Source organism: Littorina saxatilis, linkage group LG9 (genome assembly GCF_037325665.1).
Source record: "Littorina saxatilis isolate snail1 linkage group LG9, US_GU_Lsax_2.0, whole genome shotgun sequence".
Taxonomy (NCBI): domain Eukaryota; kingdom Metazoa; phylum Mollusca; class Gastropoda; order Littorinimorpha; family Littorinidae; genus Littorina; species Littorina saxatilis.
In genome coordinates, this window is record NC_090253.1 from 18,301,203 (window position 1) to 18,318,468 (window position 17,266).

The 17,266-nt window shown below is 45.1% G+C and overlaps 1 protein-coding gene across 5 annotated transcripts; it reads left to right on the plus strand.

The window, feature by feature from the left end:
* Positions 1–2,899: 2,899 nt before the first annotated feature.
* Positions 2,900–6,308, plus strand: LOC138975471 (protein argonaute-2-like). 5 transcript variants are annotated; one of them, XM_070348158.1, is made up of 4 exons: positions 2,900–3,054; positions 3,469–4,273; positions 4,328–4,524; positions 6,176–6,308. In XM_070348158.1, the coding sequence occupies exons 1-3, from the start codon at positions 2,941–2,943 to the stop codon at positions 4,480–4,482; spliced, it is 1,074 nt and encodes a 357-aa protein (XP_070204259.1). In that variant the 5' UTR covers positions 2,900–2,940; the 3' UTR covers positions 4,483–4,524; positions 6,176–6,308. The 5 variants fall into 5 exon arrangements, with proteins under 5 accessions (XP_070204259.1, XP_070204260.1, XP_070204261.1 ...); XM_070348159.1 differs by having other exon boundaries at positions 3,469–4,227; positions 4,297–4,524; XM_070348160.1 differs by having other exon boundaries at positions 2,901–3,054; positions 3,469–4,095; positions 4,228–4,524.
* The last annotated feature ends 10,958 nt before the right edge of the window (positions 6,309–17,266 follow it).

Sequence of the window (17,266 nt, forward strand, 5' to 3'; positions counted from 1 at the left end):
AAGTGATCGGCGGCTTGCTTTCCAGTAAGGATTTCGCCTCTGTCTTCGATGGTGATGTTGGCTCCTCTCACTTCCTCATCGCTCAGCTGTTTGGTAAGTTTCCATAACTTTTCTCCATCTTTCTCCAAGTTAAGTGAGGCTGTCTTCTCTCTCCAGCTTCTACGGATAGCTTGCAGCTTTTCAGGAATCTGGCCTTGGCTTTTTGAAGGCAGTTGTGGTTCTCTTGTGAGGGGATCTCCTCTGCGTTCTTCCTGGCAGCCTCAAGATCATCTTGGAGTTCTTGTAGTAGGTTGCTCCAGTATGGCTTGTATTCTCTACGGGCTCCACGTGGGATGGTCTCTCTGGCTGCCTGTAGGACACAGGAGTTGAATTCCTTTGTGACAGTGTTGATGGCCCTGCCCTCTACCCGGACGCTCCGTGTGAGCTCACAGGTCCTGTGTTTGAAGAGCGCCCAGTTGGCCTTCTTGTAATTCCACCTCGCGTGGAGTGGCTGCATCCTCATACAATGCTTGTCGATTGTATGGTAGATTGGACGATGGTCGCTTCCACCAAGTTGCTCTCCCACCTCTCTCTGCATGCTTCCATGCAGATCTTCCGTGCAGAAGGCAAGGTCTGGGGTAGATGTGCTTTTCCAGCGTCTAGAGTAGAAGGTGTGGGAATCATGTGGGTTGTTCACCAATTGTAGCTGATGATCGTCCTGCCAATTCTCGACCTCCTCCCCTCGTCTGTCCATGTGATCGTACCCCCAGCTCTGGGAGTGACTGTTGAAGTCCCCGAGCACAAGGAAGTGGGAGTCGTCGGTTGGAATGGTGTCGAGAGAAAGGGGCCGATCACTGGGACAGTAGTAGTTCAGGATGTTCATTTCCACTGAGCCACTCTTGATCCTCAGCTTCTGGTACTCTGCTCCTTCCATGAAAACCTCTGTCTGGCAGGCACTTATGTTGTTTCTCACCAGGGTCAGAATGCCCCCTTTGTGCCTATTCTCTCGGTCAGACCTGAAGGTCTGATAGCCTCTGATCTTGAAGGCTTTGTTGCTCTGCAGGTGTGTCTCTTGTATGCAGCATACACTCACTTTCTTGTCAAACAGTGTGTGCTCTAATTCAGTCTTTTTATTGAAGACTCCTTCGGCGTTCCACTGCATGGCAATCAGCGGTTGCTGTCGTTTGATGTTTCGGCCAGTTGCTCTCCCCCGCTGTCCCCTGGCTCCACGAGACAGCTTGGAGGGACCACCAGTAGCTGAGGTTGAGCTCCTTTGAGGCATGGAGCCCGGCGCTGCACCTGCCTGGCGGGACTTCACAGGGCGAGCACCATCGCGTGCATTTCGGACTGTCGACATTTCATTTTGCGTTTTTGCGTGGATCTGTGGTTGGTTAAGGTGCGCCTGTTGGCCCAGATCCTCCGACTTCAGCCCTTAGGTTTCTTTCGGGGTTACCCCGCCCTTAGTTCCTGGCTCAAAAACCTAACCCTGGGAACACATGGAGGATTTCTTACCGGGGGTCCCACCCCGGGGCTAGAGCTTTTAATGCGGCTCTTACCCGCATGGTGTAACCGTCATCGGACACGTAGGGCATTTATAGGGTAGTCACTGCCTTCTGCCAACCCACCCCGTCCTGGTAGAGACACCGCTAGTTGGTCCGGGACTGCTTATTCTATATTCGCAGCTGGCCCCCATATCTGGGGGCCGTTCCCCTATCCGCCACCTGGGGACCCGCCGGGTTGAGGATAGTCGCCCCCCTACTGAATTGAAAGTAGTCTGTTCCCGGAAACATATCATATATATATATATATGTTTTTGGAATCAGGAACCGACAAGGAATAAGATGAAATTGTTTTTAAAACGATTTCGGACATTTTATTTTAGTCATAATTTTTATATTTTTAATTTTCAGAGCTTGTTTTTAATCCGAATATAACATATTTATATGTTTTTGGAATCAGAACATGATGAAGAATAAAATAAAAGTAATTTTGGATCGTTTTATAAAAAAAAAATTAATTATAATTTTCAGATTTTTAATGACCAAAGTCATTAATTAATTTTTTTTAAGCCTCCATGCTGAAATGCAATACCGAAGTCCGGCTTTCGTCGAAGATTGCTTGGCCAAAATTTCAATCAATTTAATTGAAAAATGAAGGTGTGACAGTGCCGCCTCAACTTTTACAAAAAGCCGGATATGACTTCATAAAAGACATTTATCAAAAAATGAAAAAAACGTCTGGGGATATCATACCCAGGAACTCTCATGTAAAATTTCATAAAGATCGGTCCAGTAGTTTACTCTGAATCGCTCTCTACACACACACACACGCACAGACACACACACAGACACACACACAGACACCACGACCCTCGTCTCGATTCCCCCTCTATGTTAAAACATTTAGTCAAAACTTGACTAAATGTAAAAAGTGATATTAGATCTAAACACATGTTACAATATTATTTTCCTCTCTGACGCACGTATCTGTTCCTTGATCTACTAATACTCCTTTGTTTTAAGTAAGCAACTGTCTTAGTAAAAAAAATTAAAAAAAGCTCTCGCGGTTTGGTCTGTCGATGTTGAACTGTGACTGATGCTTCATTGTTCTTTTCTATACGAGTTGTCCAAACACCTGTCGAACAGTTTTATTTACCTTATTTCTTATTTTGTTTTACACTGAGTATATAGTTTTTGCACCCATTGCATGCGGCATTGTTACTTCTAATATTTTGTATGCTCAGACAACTCATGCACACGCGCAACCGAGTGAGTCATGACAGAGACATATGAGTATGATTGAATGTGGAGCTGTGTCCACTTTAATTCGAACCAAAATCCCGACAAGAACGCTCGCATGTTCTGAAACAATCGTTGCATTAATGGAAGTGAAATTTGACCCAACAGTTTGCTATTGTCTCCATCCTTCCCCATGCCGCCTGTTTTCTTCATGTAGGTTGATATGATGTTTCACCTGTGTGTGCCGTTTGGGGAGAGATGTGTGTATAAAAGCCGGCAGAGTCCTGGAGTTGTCATCTATCGTCTGCCAGACCTTCCGATTCACAACATCGTCTTGGTGAGTACTTGCAATATTGTACGTTGTGTTGGCTGTGCCTTTTTAGATCCTTTACCAGAGGATGTAGACTGTTTCTCTAAGAAAACTGACGCGGTTTTTGTCCCTCTGTCTTTTCTTTCATCTATCACTCTTTCTTTCACTCTACTATTTTTTCATCCATTTAAGTTCCTTTTATATAATACCGCAGAGAAAGAGATAAAGAGCGTTAAAAAAGAGGGGGTAGAAATCCACAGAAATGATTCACATATAAACGAAATAAACACATTTGCTTTACCTTCCTGAAGCACCTGGGCCAATATGCAAAGTTAAAATCTTATTTCCTTTTGACATTCAGTCAAGGAGACCGGTACAGGATCGCGGACAGATTGCCGAAGCGTTTCCATCTTGCTTTACGGGACTTTTTATCTTTTCCAGCCTAGTTTAAACAAATCTGCCAACATGTGGAAGATCGTGACCTTGACCCTTCTCGCAACTCTAGCAGCTGCTCAGTTCGGTGGTCAGCAGCAAGGCGGCCAACAGCAGTACGGCAGACCACAGCAACAGGGCGGTCAGCAACAGGGTGGTCAGCAACAAGGCGGCCAACAGCAGTACGGCAGACCACAGCAACAGGGCGGTCAGCAACAGGGTGGTCAGCAACAAGGCGGTCAACAACAGCAGTACGGCAGACCACAGCAACAGGGTGGTCAGCAACAAGGCGGTCAACAACAGCAGTACGGCAGACCACAGCAACAAGGCGGTCAGCAACAAAACGGTCAACAACAGGGCGGTCCAGGCGGTCAGCAACAGCAGTTCGGCAGACCACAGCATCAAGGCGGTCAACAACAGGGCGGTCCAGGCGGTCAGCAACAAGGCGGTCCAGGCGGTCAGCAACAGCAGTACGGCAGACCACAGCAACAAGGCGGTCAGCAACAAGGCGGTCAGCAACAGGGCGGCAGACCACAGCAACAAGGCGGTCAGCAACAGGGCGGCAGACCACAGCAACAGGGTGGACCTGGCGGTCAGCAACAGGGTGGACCAGGCGGTCAGCAACAAGGCGGTCAGCAACAAGGCGGTCAGCAACAGGGCGGTCAACAACAGCAGTACGGCAGACCACAACAACAGGGCGGCCAGCAACAGGGTGGACAAGGCGGTCAGCAACAGCAGTACGGCAGACCACAGCAACAGGGCGGTCAACAACAGGGCGGTCAACAACAGCAGTACGGCAGACCACAGCAACAAGGCGGTCAGCAACAGGGCGGTCAGCAACAGCAGTACGGCAGACCACAGCAACAAGGCGGTCAGCAACAGGGCGGTCAGCAACAGCAGTACGGCAGACCACAGCAACAGTTCGGCGGTCAGCAACAGGGCGGACAGCAGTTTGGCGGTCAGCAACAGGGCGGACAGCAGTTTGGCGGTCAGCAACAGGGCGGACAACAGTTTGGATTTTAGATACCAAGCTGACCACAGCAACGAATCGACAGCTACAAAGATGTAAGTCCAAGTGTTGTTGTGAAACCTTTTGGTTTGAAAGCTTGATTTTTTATTTTTTATTTTTTATAAATAATGTTTTTGATGACGTCATATCCGGTTTTGTGTGAAAGTTAAGGAGGCATTTGACGTAATTAGTTCACATGCAGGACCATCCTGACCTCAGGTCAAAATGAGTTCGGCTCATTCTCTCCCTGACAGGATGCCTTGAGTTTCCTTGTCTGGCTAGGAAACCGATTTTTGTACATATTTAGAGCTTTTTGTAATGTGTTCTGGATGTAAGCAGATTCGCGATCGTCGATAATGATTTTTCATGGTGTTTTGTAATTTTTAAATTACAGAGGAATTTTTATTTGAGACAGTTTCAAGCGAGCTATTTTTCGCGGATGTATTTACTGTGCAAACAACTCTAAATATGGCATAAGTGTCACGTGATAATCAACCGTTTGGTTTCGGCCCTCGCTGGAGCAGACGATTTTTTTGACAGTGATGCAACCATATCATTATTACGGTCTCCTTCCGGCAGCAGTCCCAAAATTTCCACTTATTTTGACCTTAGAACGATGTCTTTATCATAACTGTGAAGAACAGAACGGAGATCACTGTCGAAGTCGGCCAATCTGCAATCATTTTCGTCTCGCGAACACTGCTCGTGAACAACATATGGGAGATCACTCTGTATTCTTCTTTTGATAGATTCGCGTAGGACTTTCGCGTTCGGTCAGAGCCGTGGAGCGAGGATTATCAGAATGATGCAGGACCTGATGTGAGCCTGATCGAGGGCCACGCTTTCCTGCCCGGAGAATGATCACAATTAATTCGTAAAATTTTTGCAGTTTTTGACTCAGCTTGCATGAACGTCAATGAAAGTTGGTATTTTGTCAAACGGACAGCAGCTTGAGGCATGACTAAAAACCCTAGGGGCTCCGTGCACCAGGACGTGACAAGTTCAGTAACTATTAATTGTAAAACATATGATTTGTATGAACATCTCTTTTTTTTTCTAACAGATTTAAACATGATTGCATCGTATTGGTTATCACCCCCTGAATCTATAAATATATACATATAATTTGTTTGAAAAAAAAAGATTTGTAAACTAATCAAGTATAAGAAACTGAGTGAAAAGACATTTGAAAGGGGAACTACTCTTGTCGCTAGACAAAGTATGAGAGTTACTTGCCTTTGGGAACTTGCTTGTGTTGAACGTTTGTGCACGACAGATCTAGATTCAGAAAACAACCGAACTCATGAATTTTATATGGAGATTCATGTTTTCAAGCCTGTAGTTGTTAATTTAAATGCGGTATGTTTGTATTGTTTGCTCCAGAGATGTATATTTCGTACATTAGAGCGTTCGGAACTTTTCAATCGCAAAACTGAGTAGATCCCACAAAGTCTAGCTCCTAAACCTGTGTGCTATCGAGGATTCAGGCCTGTTGTTGGGTAAGTGATTTTGGTTGCTGGGTAAGTTACCGAAAAATAACTAGCCCTTCAAGTTTACAGAAAGAAAGAAGCAGAGGGGGGAATAATCTTTTATTCTCTGAGGCAGATTGACTAAATGTATTGGTTTTGCTTTACGCGACTTGCAAAACGCCATCCTTTTTAATCATGCTACTTTGTGTGTAATATAGATATGTTTTTTCTGTTTCAGGTCTCACAGTTTCGTAGCCGATGCGATATTCCTCGCCTCCGCAATATGAATTTTTTTTCCTGTTTTTGGCAAAAGATAATTATATTCATGTGAAACTGAAGATTTAAACGTGAAATAAAAAGAGTAGAGCAGATTTTGCAGAGTTGTGATTGAGTGTGAGAGCTGAGTGACTGGTACACAATAATGGGGAATCAGTTTTAATATCATTGTGCTCGTGTAAATAAGCTTTGCAAATTGACAGTGTGAGAGCGTGTACTTACGCCGACATTTAGTGTTATATTGAGAGAGAGAGAGAGAGAGAGAGAGAGAGAGAGAGAGAGAGAGAGAGAGAGAGAGAGAGAGAGAGAGAGGCAGAAAGTGTAACAAAGAGAGGGGGAGGGGGGGGGTAAGAAAAAGGGAGAGCGATGATGATGGTGTTGAGGATGGAACTTTATTTAACAAGGTTAGAGGTTTAAGGCTACGCCTTTTCTTACAACATTTCCTTAATTATCTCAGGCTAAATAAAAAAATTATAACAAACTCTAATAAATGACAAACAGAAAAGCAACCCAGCAAGCGTTCAAACAAACAAACAAACAAACAAGCAAACAAACAAATAGAAAAGCAATCAGCAAAAAAACTACAAACTTTCGAGAACATAACATAACAACGATTTCTGGAATATGACGTTGCCGGCAGTAATACTCATTATTCCCCCCCTCTGCTTCTTTACCTCTGTAAACTTGTAGAGCTAGTTATTTTTCGATAATGACCCAGCAACCAAACAAATAACGAGCCAGCAACAACCTGAATCCTCGATAGTGCAATGGGTTGAGAAGCTGTTCTGTTTCGGTACTACTTTTGCAACTGAAAAGTTCCGAACGCTCTAATGTACGAAGTATACATTTCTGGAGCAAACAATACAAACATACAGCATTTAAATTAACAACTACAGGCCTGAACACATGAATCTCTATATAAAATCCATGAGTTCGGTTGTTTTCTGAATCTAGATCTGCCGTGCACAAACGTTCATCACAAGCAAATTACCAAGGTAAGTAACTCATACTTTGTCTAGCGACAAGAGTAGTTCCCCTTCTTGTCACTCAATTTCTTCGGCAACACTGACAATCCGACGGTCAGTTTTCAACAATATTTCATTTTATAAACAGATCACACGCAACCAAATGCACACATCTCATCAATTTAAAAAACATAAAGCGGTTTCATACACTATTTTCCCCAGAAAACTGAACTTCATACAGTAATTAACGTTGGAACACGGGTGCAAATGTTCGTCTGCTAGTCCCATTTGACGAAATTAGAACATTATCCTAAGCGATACTAAAACATAAAAAGAACACACAATATCTGCCTTTACCGCCACAGCAGAATAACAGCATATCTGTGTACTTGATTTTAGTCCAAAACAGGGAAACTGACAAGAAGTGTTAACAGAATGGAATGATTTGCACGGAACTATACAACCGCGCATTAATCGATCGCCTGCGCAGGTTGACTGGTTGAGTGATTCGGATTCGATCAAACTTTCGCACAAAAACTCCTGTTTTCTTTGAATAACTGAAGAAAGGAGGAATAAAGAGGTTACACACCTCGTCTCAGTGATTATTAAAAATAATGGTCTCAGTTCGCGGTCATGAAAAAGCTCGCTGAAGCTCGCATTTTTCATGATCCGCTAACTTCGACCATTATTTTTAATAATCACTGAGACTCGGCGTGTAACCTCTACATATATACCAATGTTGACGATAATGCCTACAATGATAATGGTGGTGGTGATGATGATATAGACACACGCACACGCACATGCACACACACACACACACACACACACACACACACACACCAGCGCTCGCGCACACACACGCACGCACGCACGCACGCACACACATACACATACACACTCGCATATACACAGGCTCACAAACACACACACACACACACACACACACACAAACAAACACACACAAACACACACACACACACACACACACAAACACACACACAAACACAACACACACACAAATTACACACACACACACACACACACACACACGCACAAGCGCAGAATAATATGTGAACACATTCATTTCGCTGCAATTTGTTTTTGTTTTTTTCATGATGCATACTTTCACTAACATTCTGAGTCTTTAACATAAAATACAGATCGCACAAACATAAAAGTAACACTGAGATAGTGTGACATGCATGCACATTGAATATCACAAGTCGTTATATATAGCTGAAATTGTCATTTTAGTGTGAAAGACAATGTAAAACATTTTGGAGAAAAATTGTTCTGACCTTGATCGGGTCAGGACACTCGCGTCTCCAAAGACTTGACAAAGGAACTGTGGAAAGATCTGCGATCAAAGCCTCGGAGTAAGGTTATTCAAGGGACAGAACTCACACACAAAACAGTAGAGTTATGGTTCATAACTCACCTGTAGCGTATACGGTAGATACTAGATAAAAATGCCCTTGGGGTAACCACTCTTCCGTTTAAAGGCACAGTAAGCCTTCCGTAAACCATCACATATACTGTCAGGCTTTTACACACAGTACAAACACCCTTTCATTTAAACACTCACCGCTTGAGAACATCCTAGGTGCCCTCCGTAAAGAGCGAGCAATTTTCAAAGAATTTATTTTTGTGTGGTTTAATATCTTACCCCTGAGCCATCGTGAACCCGTGTGATCCAGTTTCCCTTTTTCACAATGCAGTCGTCAGTTAATAATTTGAATGCGACTCGCTGTGAGCTTATCTGCAATAGCACGTTATTATGTACCTTTGACTATGCACGAAACAAACGGCTGTGGTTCACAAGAACTCTCGCGATGACTTTTGACTGTTCAAAACCGTCGTCTGCTACGAGAACCACGACCTTGCGTGACCCTGCTTCCGGGCTTTTCTTTTTTCAAACTTTCATAACTTCGAATTGTACTGCTCTTGTCTTGATGAAAAAAGAATTCTTTTATGATTTAAGAATGTTTGTGTAACAAGCTATCAATTTATCATTTAGATTTTAAAAGTTATGTCTTGCGCCAAAACGCACCACGGTCCGATTGTCTCTGAGACAATCCGCAAAATTAATTCTTTGAAAATTGCTCGCTCTTTACGAAGGACACCTAGGATGTTCCCGTTTGGTGAGCGTTCAAATGGAAGGGTGTTTGTACTGTGTGTAAAAGCCTGACAGTATCTGTGATGGTTTACGGGAGGCGCACTGTGCCTTTAAGGAAGGAACCTAATTTTTTGGCGACGACCGTAGCGTGTGTCTCTATTACCAAGCTACACACCAAATTCAGTTCGATCGACCTATAAACACCATAGAGTACGGACATAAGGACACACTGACAAACAGAACTTATGCGGAGCGGGTCGAAGAAGTCATGTCAGTTTAAATTGATCATGTTTATGTAAGAGTGTTCAGTTATTTTTATCCACTGACATGTGAGCCGAAAATATTTGTATTCATCTAGATCAAGACTGATACTTTAGGTTTAAACATTTTTCAAACAAGAAAAGAAGAAGAAGGAAGGAAGTTCTTTCCTAGAAACAATAATTGAATTATTAGTTAGTCAGTTTACTCTGAACAAATTGTTTCCATTTTGGACGATTTGGTAAGGTTTAACGTTTGATGATTGTTTTACGGAGGTTTTATCCATGCTTAATTTTAAATAATATAGAGATTTGATTTTGAATTAAATCACATATTCTTACTCCAACTCACATAAATAGCATTAACTTCAGTTTGACGCGTAAGACATTGAAGTACTAACCCTGGAAACAAGGGGAGGTAACTCCCAAAACAAAACAAAACCTTGACAACAAGGTCCTGGTAGTTACCTCCCCTCACCGGCCGCCCGCGCATGCGCGGCACATATCGCCGGTATACTCATTCCCTTCTTCAACACGGTTGTGTCCAGACGTGTTTGTACTGCTAGGCTTTTCAGCCTTTGGTCTCCTGTGAGGAGGACCTTTTGACCCTGGTACATCTTGCTAAGCTGTTGGTGAGATCTTTCTTGTTTACAACGTTTGTTTATTGTAACTGTTTGCTGGTGAAAATGTCTCTCTCCGTTTTCACGGAGTTCGTTTTGTTTTCACTTTGGCGGGAGAGAGCAGTTGCTCACTCAGACAAGTTTTGTCTTTCCCGCCGAGCAGTTACTTTGTTGTTCAAGCTTAAGCCTAGTGACTTATCTGTAACGTTTTTCTTGTTATAGCTTGTGCCGCCATTTGCATTTGTTGGTAAATGGTGTTGTACTTTGTGCTCCGTCTTAACGGAGTTGTACTTTTAACATGGCGACATTACTGTAGTGCTGCCAGGCAGGCGACATTCGTTTTCCTGCTGAGCAGTTTGTTCTGTTGTTTAAGCTTAAGTCTAGTGACTTATCTTTTACAGGTTCGCGGTTGAGCTTGCGCCGCCTTTGTTTTCGTGATTTATGTTGAAGCTTGTTCTCCGTTTCACGGAGTTGTAGTTTCAACATAGCGGACATAGCTGTAGCGCTGTTAGGCAGGTGACCTTGTTTACCTGCTGAGCAGTTCGTTCTGTTGTGTAAAGCTTAGGTCTAATGACTTATCTTTTACAGATTATTTTTGTCTTTAGCTTGTACCGCCTTTTGCGTTTTGGTATTGTGTTGTTTACTAGATGTCTCCGTCTTCACGGAGTTCTAGGCTTCAACATGGCGGGCATGAGTTGTGGCGTGCCAGGCAGGTACTTTGTTACCTGCTGAGCAGTTCGTCTTTATTTTGTTTAAGCCGAAATGATTTTTCTGTAGAGATTTTCTTTTAGCTAGGCTAATATATAACACTCTACTTAGGGGTTCCTTGCTTTTTATCTGGTCGAGATCTTTTGCGGCCAGGTTAGCATAGAATCGTTATGGGTCGTTCGACCCTTTTGTTGTGTTATTGCCTACTTTGCTCCTGGTCAGTAGGTCAGGAAGGCTTGGTTGTGCCGTCTTCGCGGCGTTTCCACCCGGAATCGGCTACTCTGCTGACGCTGTCGGGGTTTTACGCCGTCAGCTGCTGTGTTCTCTGCTGATGTGGCTTTCCCTCAACCGTCGGGTTCTGCCGACGAGGTACGTACTTGGAAGTTCGATGCGTTCAGGCAACATGCGCGCTGTTCGTCTCGACGGAAACCCCACCCGTGTCGCGGGGGCCGATCTGCCCGGCTCCTAGTACATGGGTTCTACTGCTTCGGCAAAGGGGTTTCCGGCCACAGGATCTCTTTCGAGGGATCGTGGCACTTTCATATCGTTACCATCGACTTCCGGTTCGAATCCTGCGGGGGTTCCGGTCGTTGGTGGTAAGGGCAATCCGTTTCCTGCCTACGCTTCCGCTCAGGCGGTTGCGGACGGTGGGGGACTGGATGTGTCAGCTTCCGGTCAGAACACAGGTGTGTTTCCGGTCGCTTTCCCGTCCGGATTGCCCGCTACCTCGGTTCCGGTTCACCGGTTCCGGGGTAGAATTTTGGAAAGTTCGATGCGTCTGCACACTAAGGTTGTAGTTCGTCTCGACGGAAACCCCACCTGTGTCGCGGGGGCCGATCCGCCCGGCTCCTAGTACATGGGTTCTACTGCTTCGGCAAAGGGTTTCCGGCCACAGGATCGCTTTCGAGGGATCGTGGCACTTTCATTTCGTTACCATCGACTTCCGGTTCGAATCCTGCGGGGGTTCCGGTCGTTGGTGGTAAGGGCAATCCGTTTCCTGCCTACGCTTCCGCTCAGGCGGTTGCGGACGGTGGGGGACTGGATGTGTCAGCTTCCGGTCAGAACACAGGTGTGTTTCCGGTCGCTTTCCCGTCCGGATTGCCCGCTACCTCGATTCCGGTTCGCCGGTTCCGGGGTAGAATTTTGGAAAGTTCGATGCGTCTGCACACTAAGGTTGTAGTTCGTCTCGACGGAAACCCTACCTGTCTCTTTGGGGTCGATGAGCTCGGCTTCTCGTGACAGGTTCTACTGCTTCGGCAAGGGGTTTCCGGCCACAATATCACTTGCATGTGATCGTGGCACTTTCCGTTTGTTGCCATCAGCTTCCGGCTTCGTTCCTATGGGGTTTCCGGTTGTTGGTGGCAACGGCAATCTGTCTCTCACTGCCGCTTCCGCTCGTTCGGTCGGGTGGTGGGGGACTGAACGTGTCAGCTTCCGGGCAGAACACTGCTGTGTTTCCGGTTGCTTTCACTCGGGATTGCCAGCTACCTTTCCTTACTGGTTCCTCATAGTGCAGCTGCATGAGGTTTCGGTACTGGGGATCATTATTTCCGGTGTGGATCAATGATGGTTCCGAGATTGGTCAGTCTACGTCGGATGACTTTGTTGTTTCAGACGGTTCAGACTTTGACAAAGATCGGGTCGACTCTTCTGAGGTCGAGTCTAGAAGAGACTTCCTCGGCCATTGGTGTTGGCCGCTGGGGTTACTTTGTTTTGCGGAAGGTGTGATGGCTGCTTCTCACTTGCAGCTCCACCGCCTTCTGCATTTGTCACATTGCCGGCTACCTCCGTTTCCGCTTAGTCGGTTTCGGGCTGCGGTAGCGTTCTTTCTTTACCGGTTCCGCACAGTGTGGCTGCTCGGGGTTCCGGTACTGGGGGACAATCATTTCCGGCTTTGGCCAATGATGGTTCTGGGAACAATGACTCTTTGCCAAGTAGACTTCCGATGTCAACCCTTTGGGTTTCAGGTTGTCGGTGGTATTGGTATCCTGTCTCTCACTTCTGTTTTCGGAGTGAAGGATTGTACGCATTAGCATCAGCTCACACTGCCACGGTGTTGCGGGTGTTTTGCACTAGGGATTTCGGCTAATTCTGGTTCGTTTTTCGACGTTCCAGGTAATCGTAGAACTTTGTTCTTGCCTGTCCGCAACTTCTGATGTCAACCCTTTGGGGTCCAGGTTGTTGGGGGCAGTGATGCCATGTATCTTACTTCCTGTTCCGCTGTGGCTGTTTAGGATGGTAAGGTTTTGTACGTGATGGCATCTATGATTACTGCTTGCGTCGGTCCACGCGTCTGACTTTTGGTCTCTCAGCGGAACAGACGCGTTCAGACGGGTAGTTACTCAAGTAGGTCATGCACCAGCAGTAGCCTACTTTTGGCTAACCGTTTGGATCAAGCTGGGTTCACAGCTTGGTTCATTGGAGGGTGAGTGTTCCTGGTAGTTTGGGTACTTCAGGAACACGTATGCTCTTTCTTGAGCTTTTTCTCACCGATCAGGGCTTGATATCTTTTTCTCAGGTATCACTCGTTTATCGGGAGGAGATCGGTCACGAACTGACGTCATCTCCTAGGCCTGGCGGGCTTCACGGCCTCCCAAGGTGTAACATAGTGACATTATGTTTTAACGGTCGCTACAGGGTTTGTCCTAATCAGTTCTGTGTGGACAAACTTAGGCTCTGATCGTTCCACGTTCGGCACTACAGCAAGCTCCCTTTTGATGCTTGCTTCCTTACTTGTCGATTAAATTTCATAGCTTCTTGCTAGTGAGAATTGAGTTAAGACTTTTGCCGCTTTTGTTCAAAGCCGCATTGGTTTTTGATGAGCAATCTCGGTTCATCTTTTGATGAGAGGTTGCATTCTCGCCGATCTGCAAATTGTTTTCGGCTTTAAGTCTTTCGACTCTTTTGTGTAAGAGTCTAGTAAGGCCAGATGTTTTCCGACATTTGTCTTGCTCTATCCATTGAACAAGGGACAAGTTCTTGCCTCTGGTTCATTGCGAACATTTAGCGTTTTCCTCATGGACTATGGTGCTGTGGTTTACTCAAGCCATAATCTTTTAGTGCTTCACTCCGCGGAGGGTGTTTCACTTGTGGTCTTTTGGAACTCCTTGTTCTCTTCAAGTGGGAGACGCAAAGGTTCGTTTTTTATTACTCGCTCGCCTCGGAGGACATATCTGGTTGTCTTCCGAACTTGCACGGCTCTCTTTTGAGTTAGAGCTGTCTTCCTGGTCTAGCTGTTTGTAAGAGATTGTTCTCTCTTTTCGCCAGTCACGATCAAGACAGCGTATCTTAAACTTTTTCACTTAGCCTGGGTCTCTACAGGCTTTACGTGAAAGAGGTTATTTATCTAAGTTGATCTTATCTGGTGTTTTTGTTTTTTTTGTTGCCATCATTAACTTTCCATGAGTGCAAACAAAAGGGGGGGGGCAGTCAGCCCTTCCTCCAGCACCTGCATTAGTGCAAGTTCTAGGTTCTGGGCATCGGCTTTAGCATTCTCTAGTTCAGGAGGATGCTAAAAGGTTCCACGAACTTTTGTTATCGTCGGAAGACTATGTTTCGTTAGTCTGGAGAAACGTCGTCAGGTCTTGACAAGACTTTTCTCTTTCTACGCCCTGCGTGGAAAGGGTCCTGTCGTCAAAACTTTTGTCTTTTGAATATTAATTCCAGCTTGGGATTTCTTTTTCTTTTTAAGCTCTTTTTTAAGAGCCATAGAGTTTGAGACATGCTAGCCTTTCTTTATAGGAAGGCTCTCAGACTCTTTTTTGTCGGTGTTCACTTCCCCTTGAAGGGGCAGCGTTTTACATTCTTTCTGGGTCTCACGCAAGATATTGAGTATTTTGACATACTCGTCTTGCATGGCTCCTTTTGGTTCTTGCGTTTAGACGGATAGAATCAAATTATTGCTAAGCAGCCCTGGCTAGATGGGCTTTCACACTCATTAACAGGCTTATGAGTGCGGCAGTCAAATGGGGGGGGGGGGGGGGGTGAGCATTCTTTCCTTCCTCTGCGTTGTCAAGAATTCATGGGGCCTGAGCTTGGACCCTTTATTCGGCGGATCTGCTACCAGACAATTCTCGTATGGCACCTCAGTGGTGTTTGGACGTTATGTTAAAACGTCTTTCTTTTACTACTTTTTGTGGGTTTTTTGGTACCCACTGCAATGGTAGTAGTTGCTTACTAGTCATGGTTGAAGCAGACCGGTTTCTTATCAGATTTAAGTGAGTTTCCCGCCACCTTATGTAGCAATCTACTATTTATGTGAGTTGGAGTAAGAATATGTGATTTAATCGAAAATTTCTTAATAAATTTTTATTTAATTAATATACTTACCCAACTCACATAGTAAATGCCCTCCCAACCTACCCCGCAATCGTTTTTAATGGTTGAAGGTGGTGTTTCATTGGGAATGAGTATACCGGCGATATGTGCCGCGCATGCGCGGGCGGCCGGTGAGGGGAGGTAACTACCAGGACCTTGTTGTCAAGGTTTTGTTTTGTTTTGGGAGTTACCTCCCCTTGTTTCCAGGGTTAGTACTTCAATGTCTTACGCATCAAACTGAAGTTAATGCTATTTATGTGAGTTGGGTAAGTATATTAATTAAATGAAAATTTATTAAGACATTTTCGATTCATTCCTGTTAATTTTATCAAAAAACACAAAGTTAAGTGTGTTTTAAAAATGTGTTTGCGGGTGCTGCATTTGTTTCTTGATGTGTATGTTTGATGTGCCCGCTAATATGTACTGTTCTTGAACGCTTATGTATGACTGAGTGTATGCATATTGAATACCTTCATGTTCCTTTTCGGTTTCCCAAAATCCCAAGTAAAGAGTTAATAACAATCCGAATACAATTACCTCAGTCTTCTCCGAACTGTCCTACAACATACAAATCAGGTCATGTGCTGTATTGAGTTCATAATGTTACCGAGTACCCGAAGCACAAGAATCACCTTTGCAGGCAAAACCAATCAAACAGGATTGAGGTTTTTAAGATAAATAATAGCCCTATAAAAACTGCTATTCGCTTCAACAGGAAAGGTCACCACCTGCCCCTCCCCCTCCGACCAATGAGGCTGCTGCGTCGCTTGCACACAGTCAGCAGCCGCATATACTGGGACCATGTGACCTGCCAATGTGGTGCAGTTGGCCACCTCACACACGTGTTTGAAAGCTGTGCAGTGCGCTTAAACAGGAGATGGCTGACCTTGTTCAATACAAAACGGAGAAAGCTGCAGTGCCCTTAAACAGGAGATGGCTGACCTTGTTCAATACAGAACGAAGAAAGCTGCAGTGCCCTTAAACAGGAGATGGCTGACCTTGTTCAATACAGAACGAAGAAAGCTGCAGGGCCCTTAAACAGGAGATGGCTGACCTTGTTCAATACAGAACGGAGAAAGCTGCAGTGCCCTTAAACAGGAGATGGCTGACCTTGTTCAATACAGAACGAAGAAAGCTGCAGTGCCCTTAAACAGGAGATGGCTGACCTTGTTCAATACAAAACGGAGAAAGCTGCAGTGCCCTTAAACAGGAGATGGCTGACCTTGTTCAATACAGAACGAAGAAAGCTGCAGTGCCCTTAAACAGGAGATGGCTGACCTCGTTCAATACAGAACGAAGAAAGCTGCAGTGCCCTTAAACAGGAGATGGCTGACCTTGTTCAATACAGAACGAAGAAAGCTGCAGTGCCCTTAAACAGGAGATGGCTGACCTTGTTCAATACAGAACGAAGAAAGCTGCAGGGCCCTTAAACAGGAGATGGCTGACCTTGTTCAATACAGAACGAAGAAAGCTGCAGTGCCCTTAAACAGGAGATGGCTGACCTTGTTCAATACTGAACGAAGAAAGCTGCAGTGCCCTTAAACAGGAGATGGCTGACCTTGTTCAATACAGAACGAAGAAAGCTGCAGTGCCCTTAAACAGGAGATGGCTGACCTTGTTCAATACAGAACGAAGAAAGCTGCAGTGCCCTTAAACAGGAGATGGCTGACCTTGTTCAATACAGAACGAAGAAAGCTGCAGTGCCCTTAAACAGGAGATGGCTGACCTTGTTCAATACAGAACGAAGAAAGCTTCAGGGCCCTTAAACAGGAGACGGCTGACCTTGTTCAATACAGAACGGAGAAAGCTGCAGTGCCCTTAAACAGGAGATGGCTGACCTTGTCCACTACAGAACGGGTTGACATTTTCCGACCACACCCATCACTCGGACAGAAACCGATGATGTTCCTGGCTACCACCCTGACATCCTCACCTTCGTTTGCCAAATCCTAGCGTTACTCGCGGCAAAAATTGCCCAAGAAACGGTACTTCCTCGCCCCACTCGCCAATTCTCGCCTTAAAGAAACGGGGGACAGGATAACTTGTGACGGTGTACAGAAAATGATC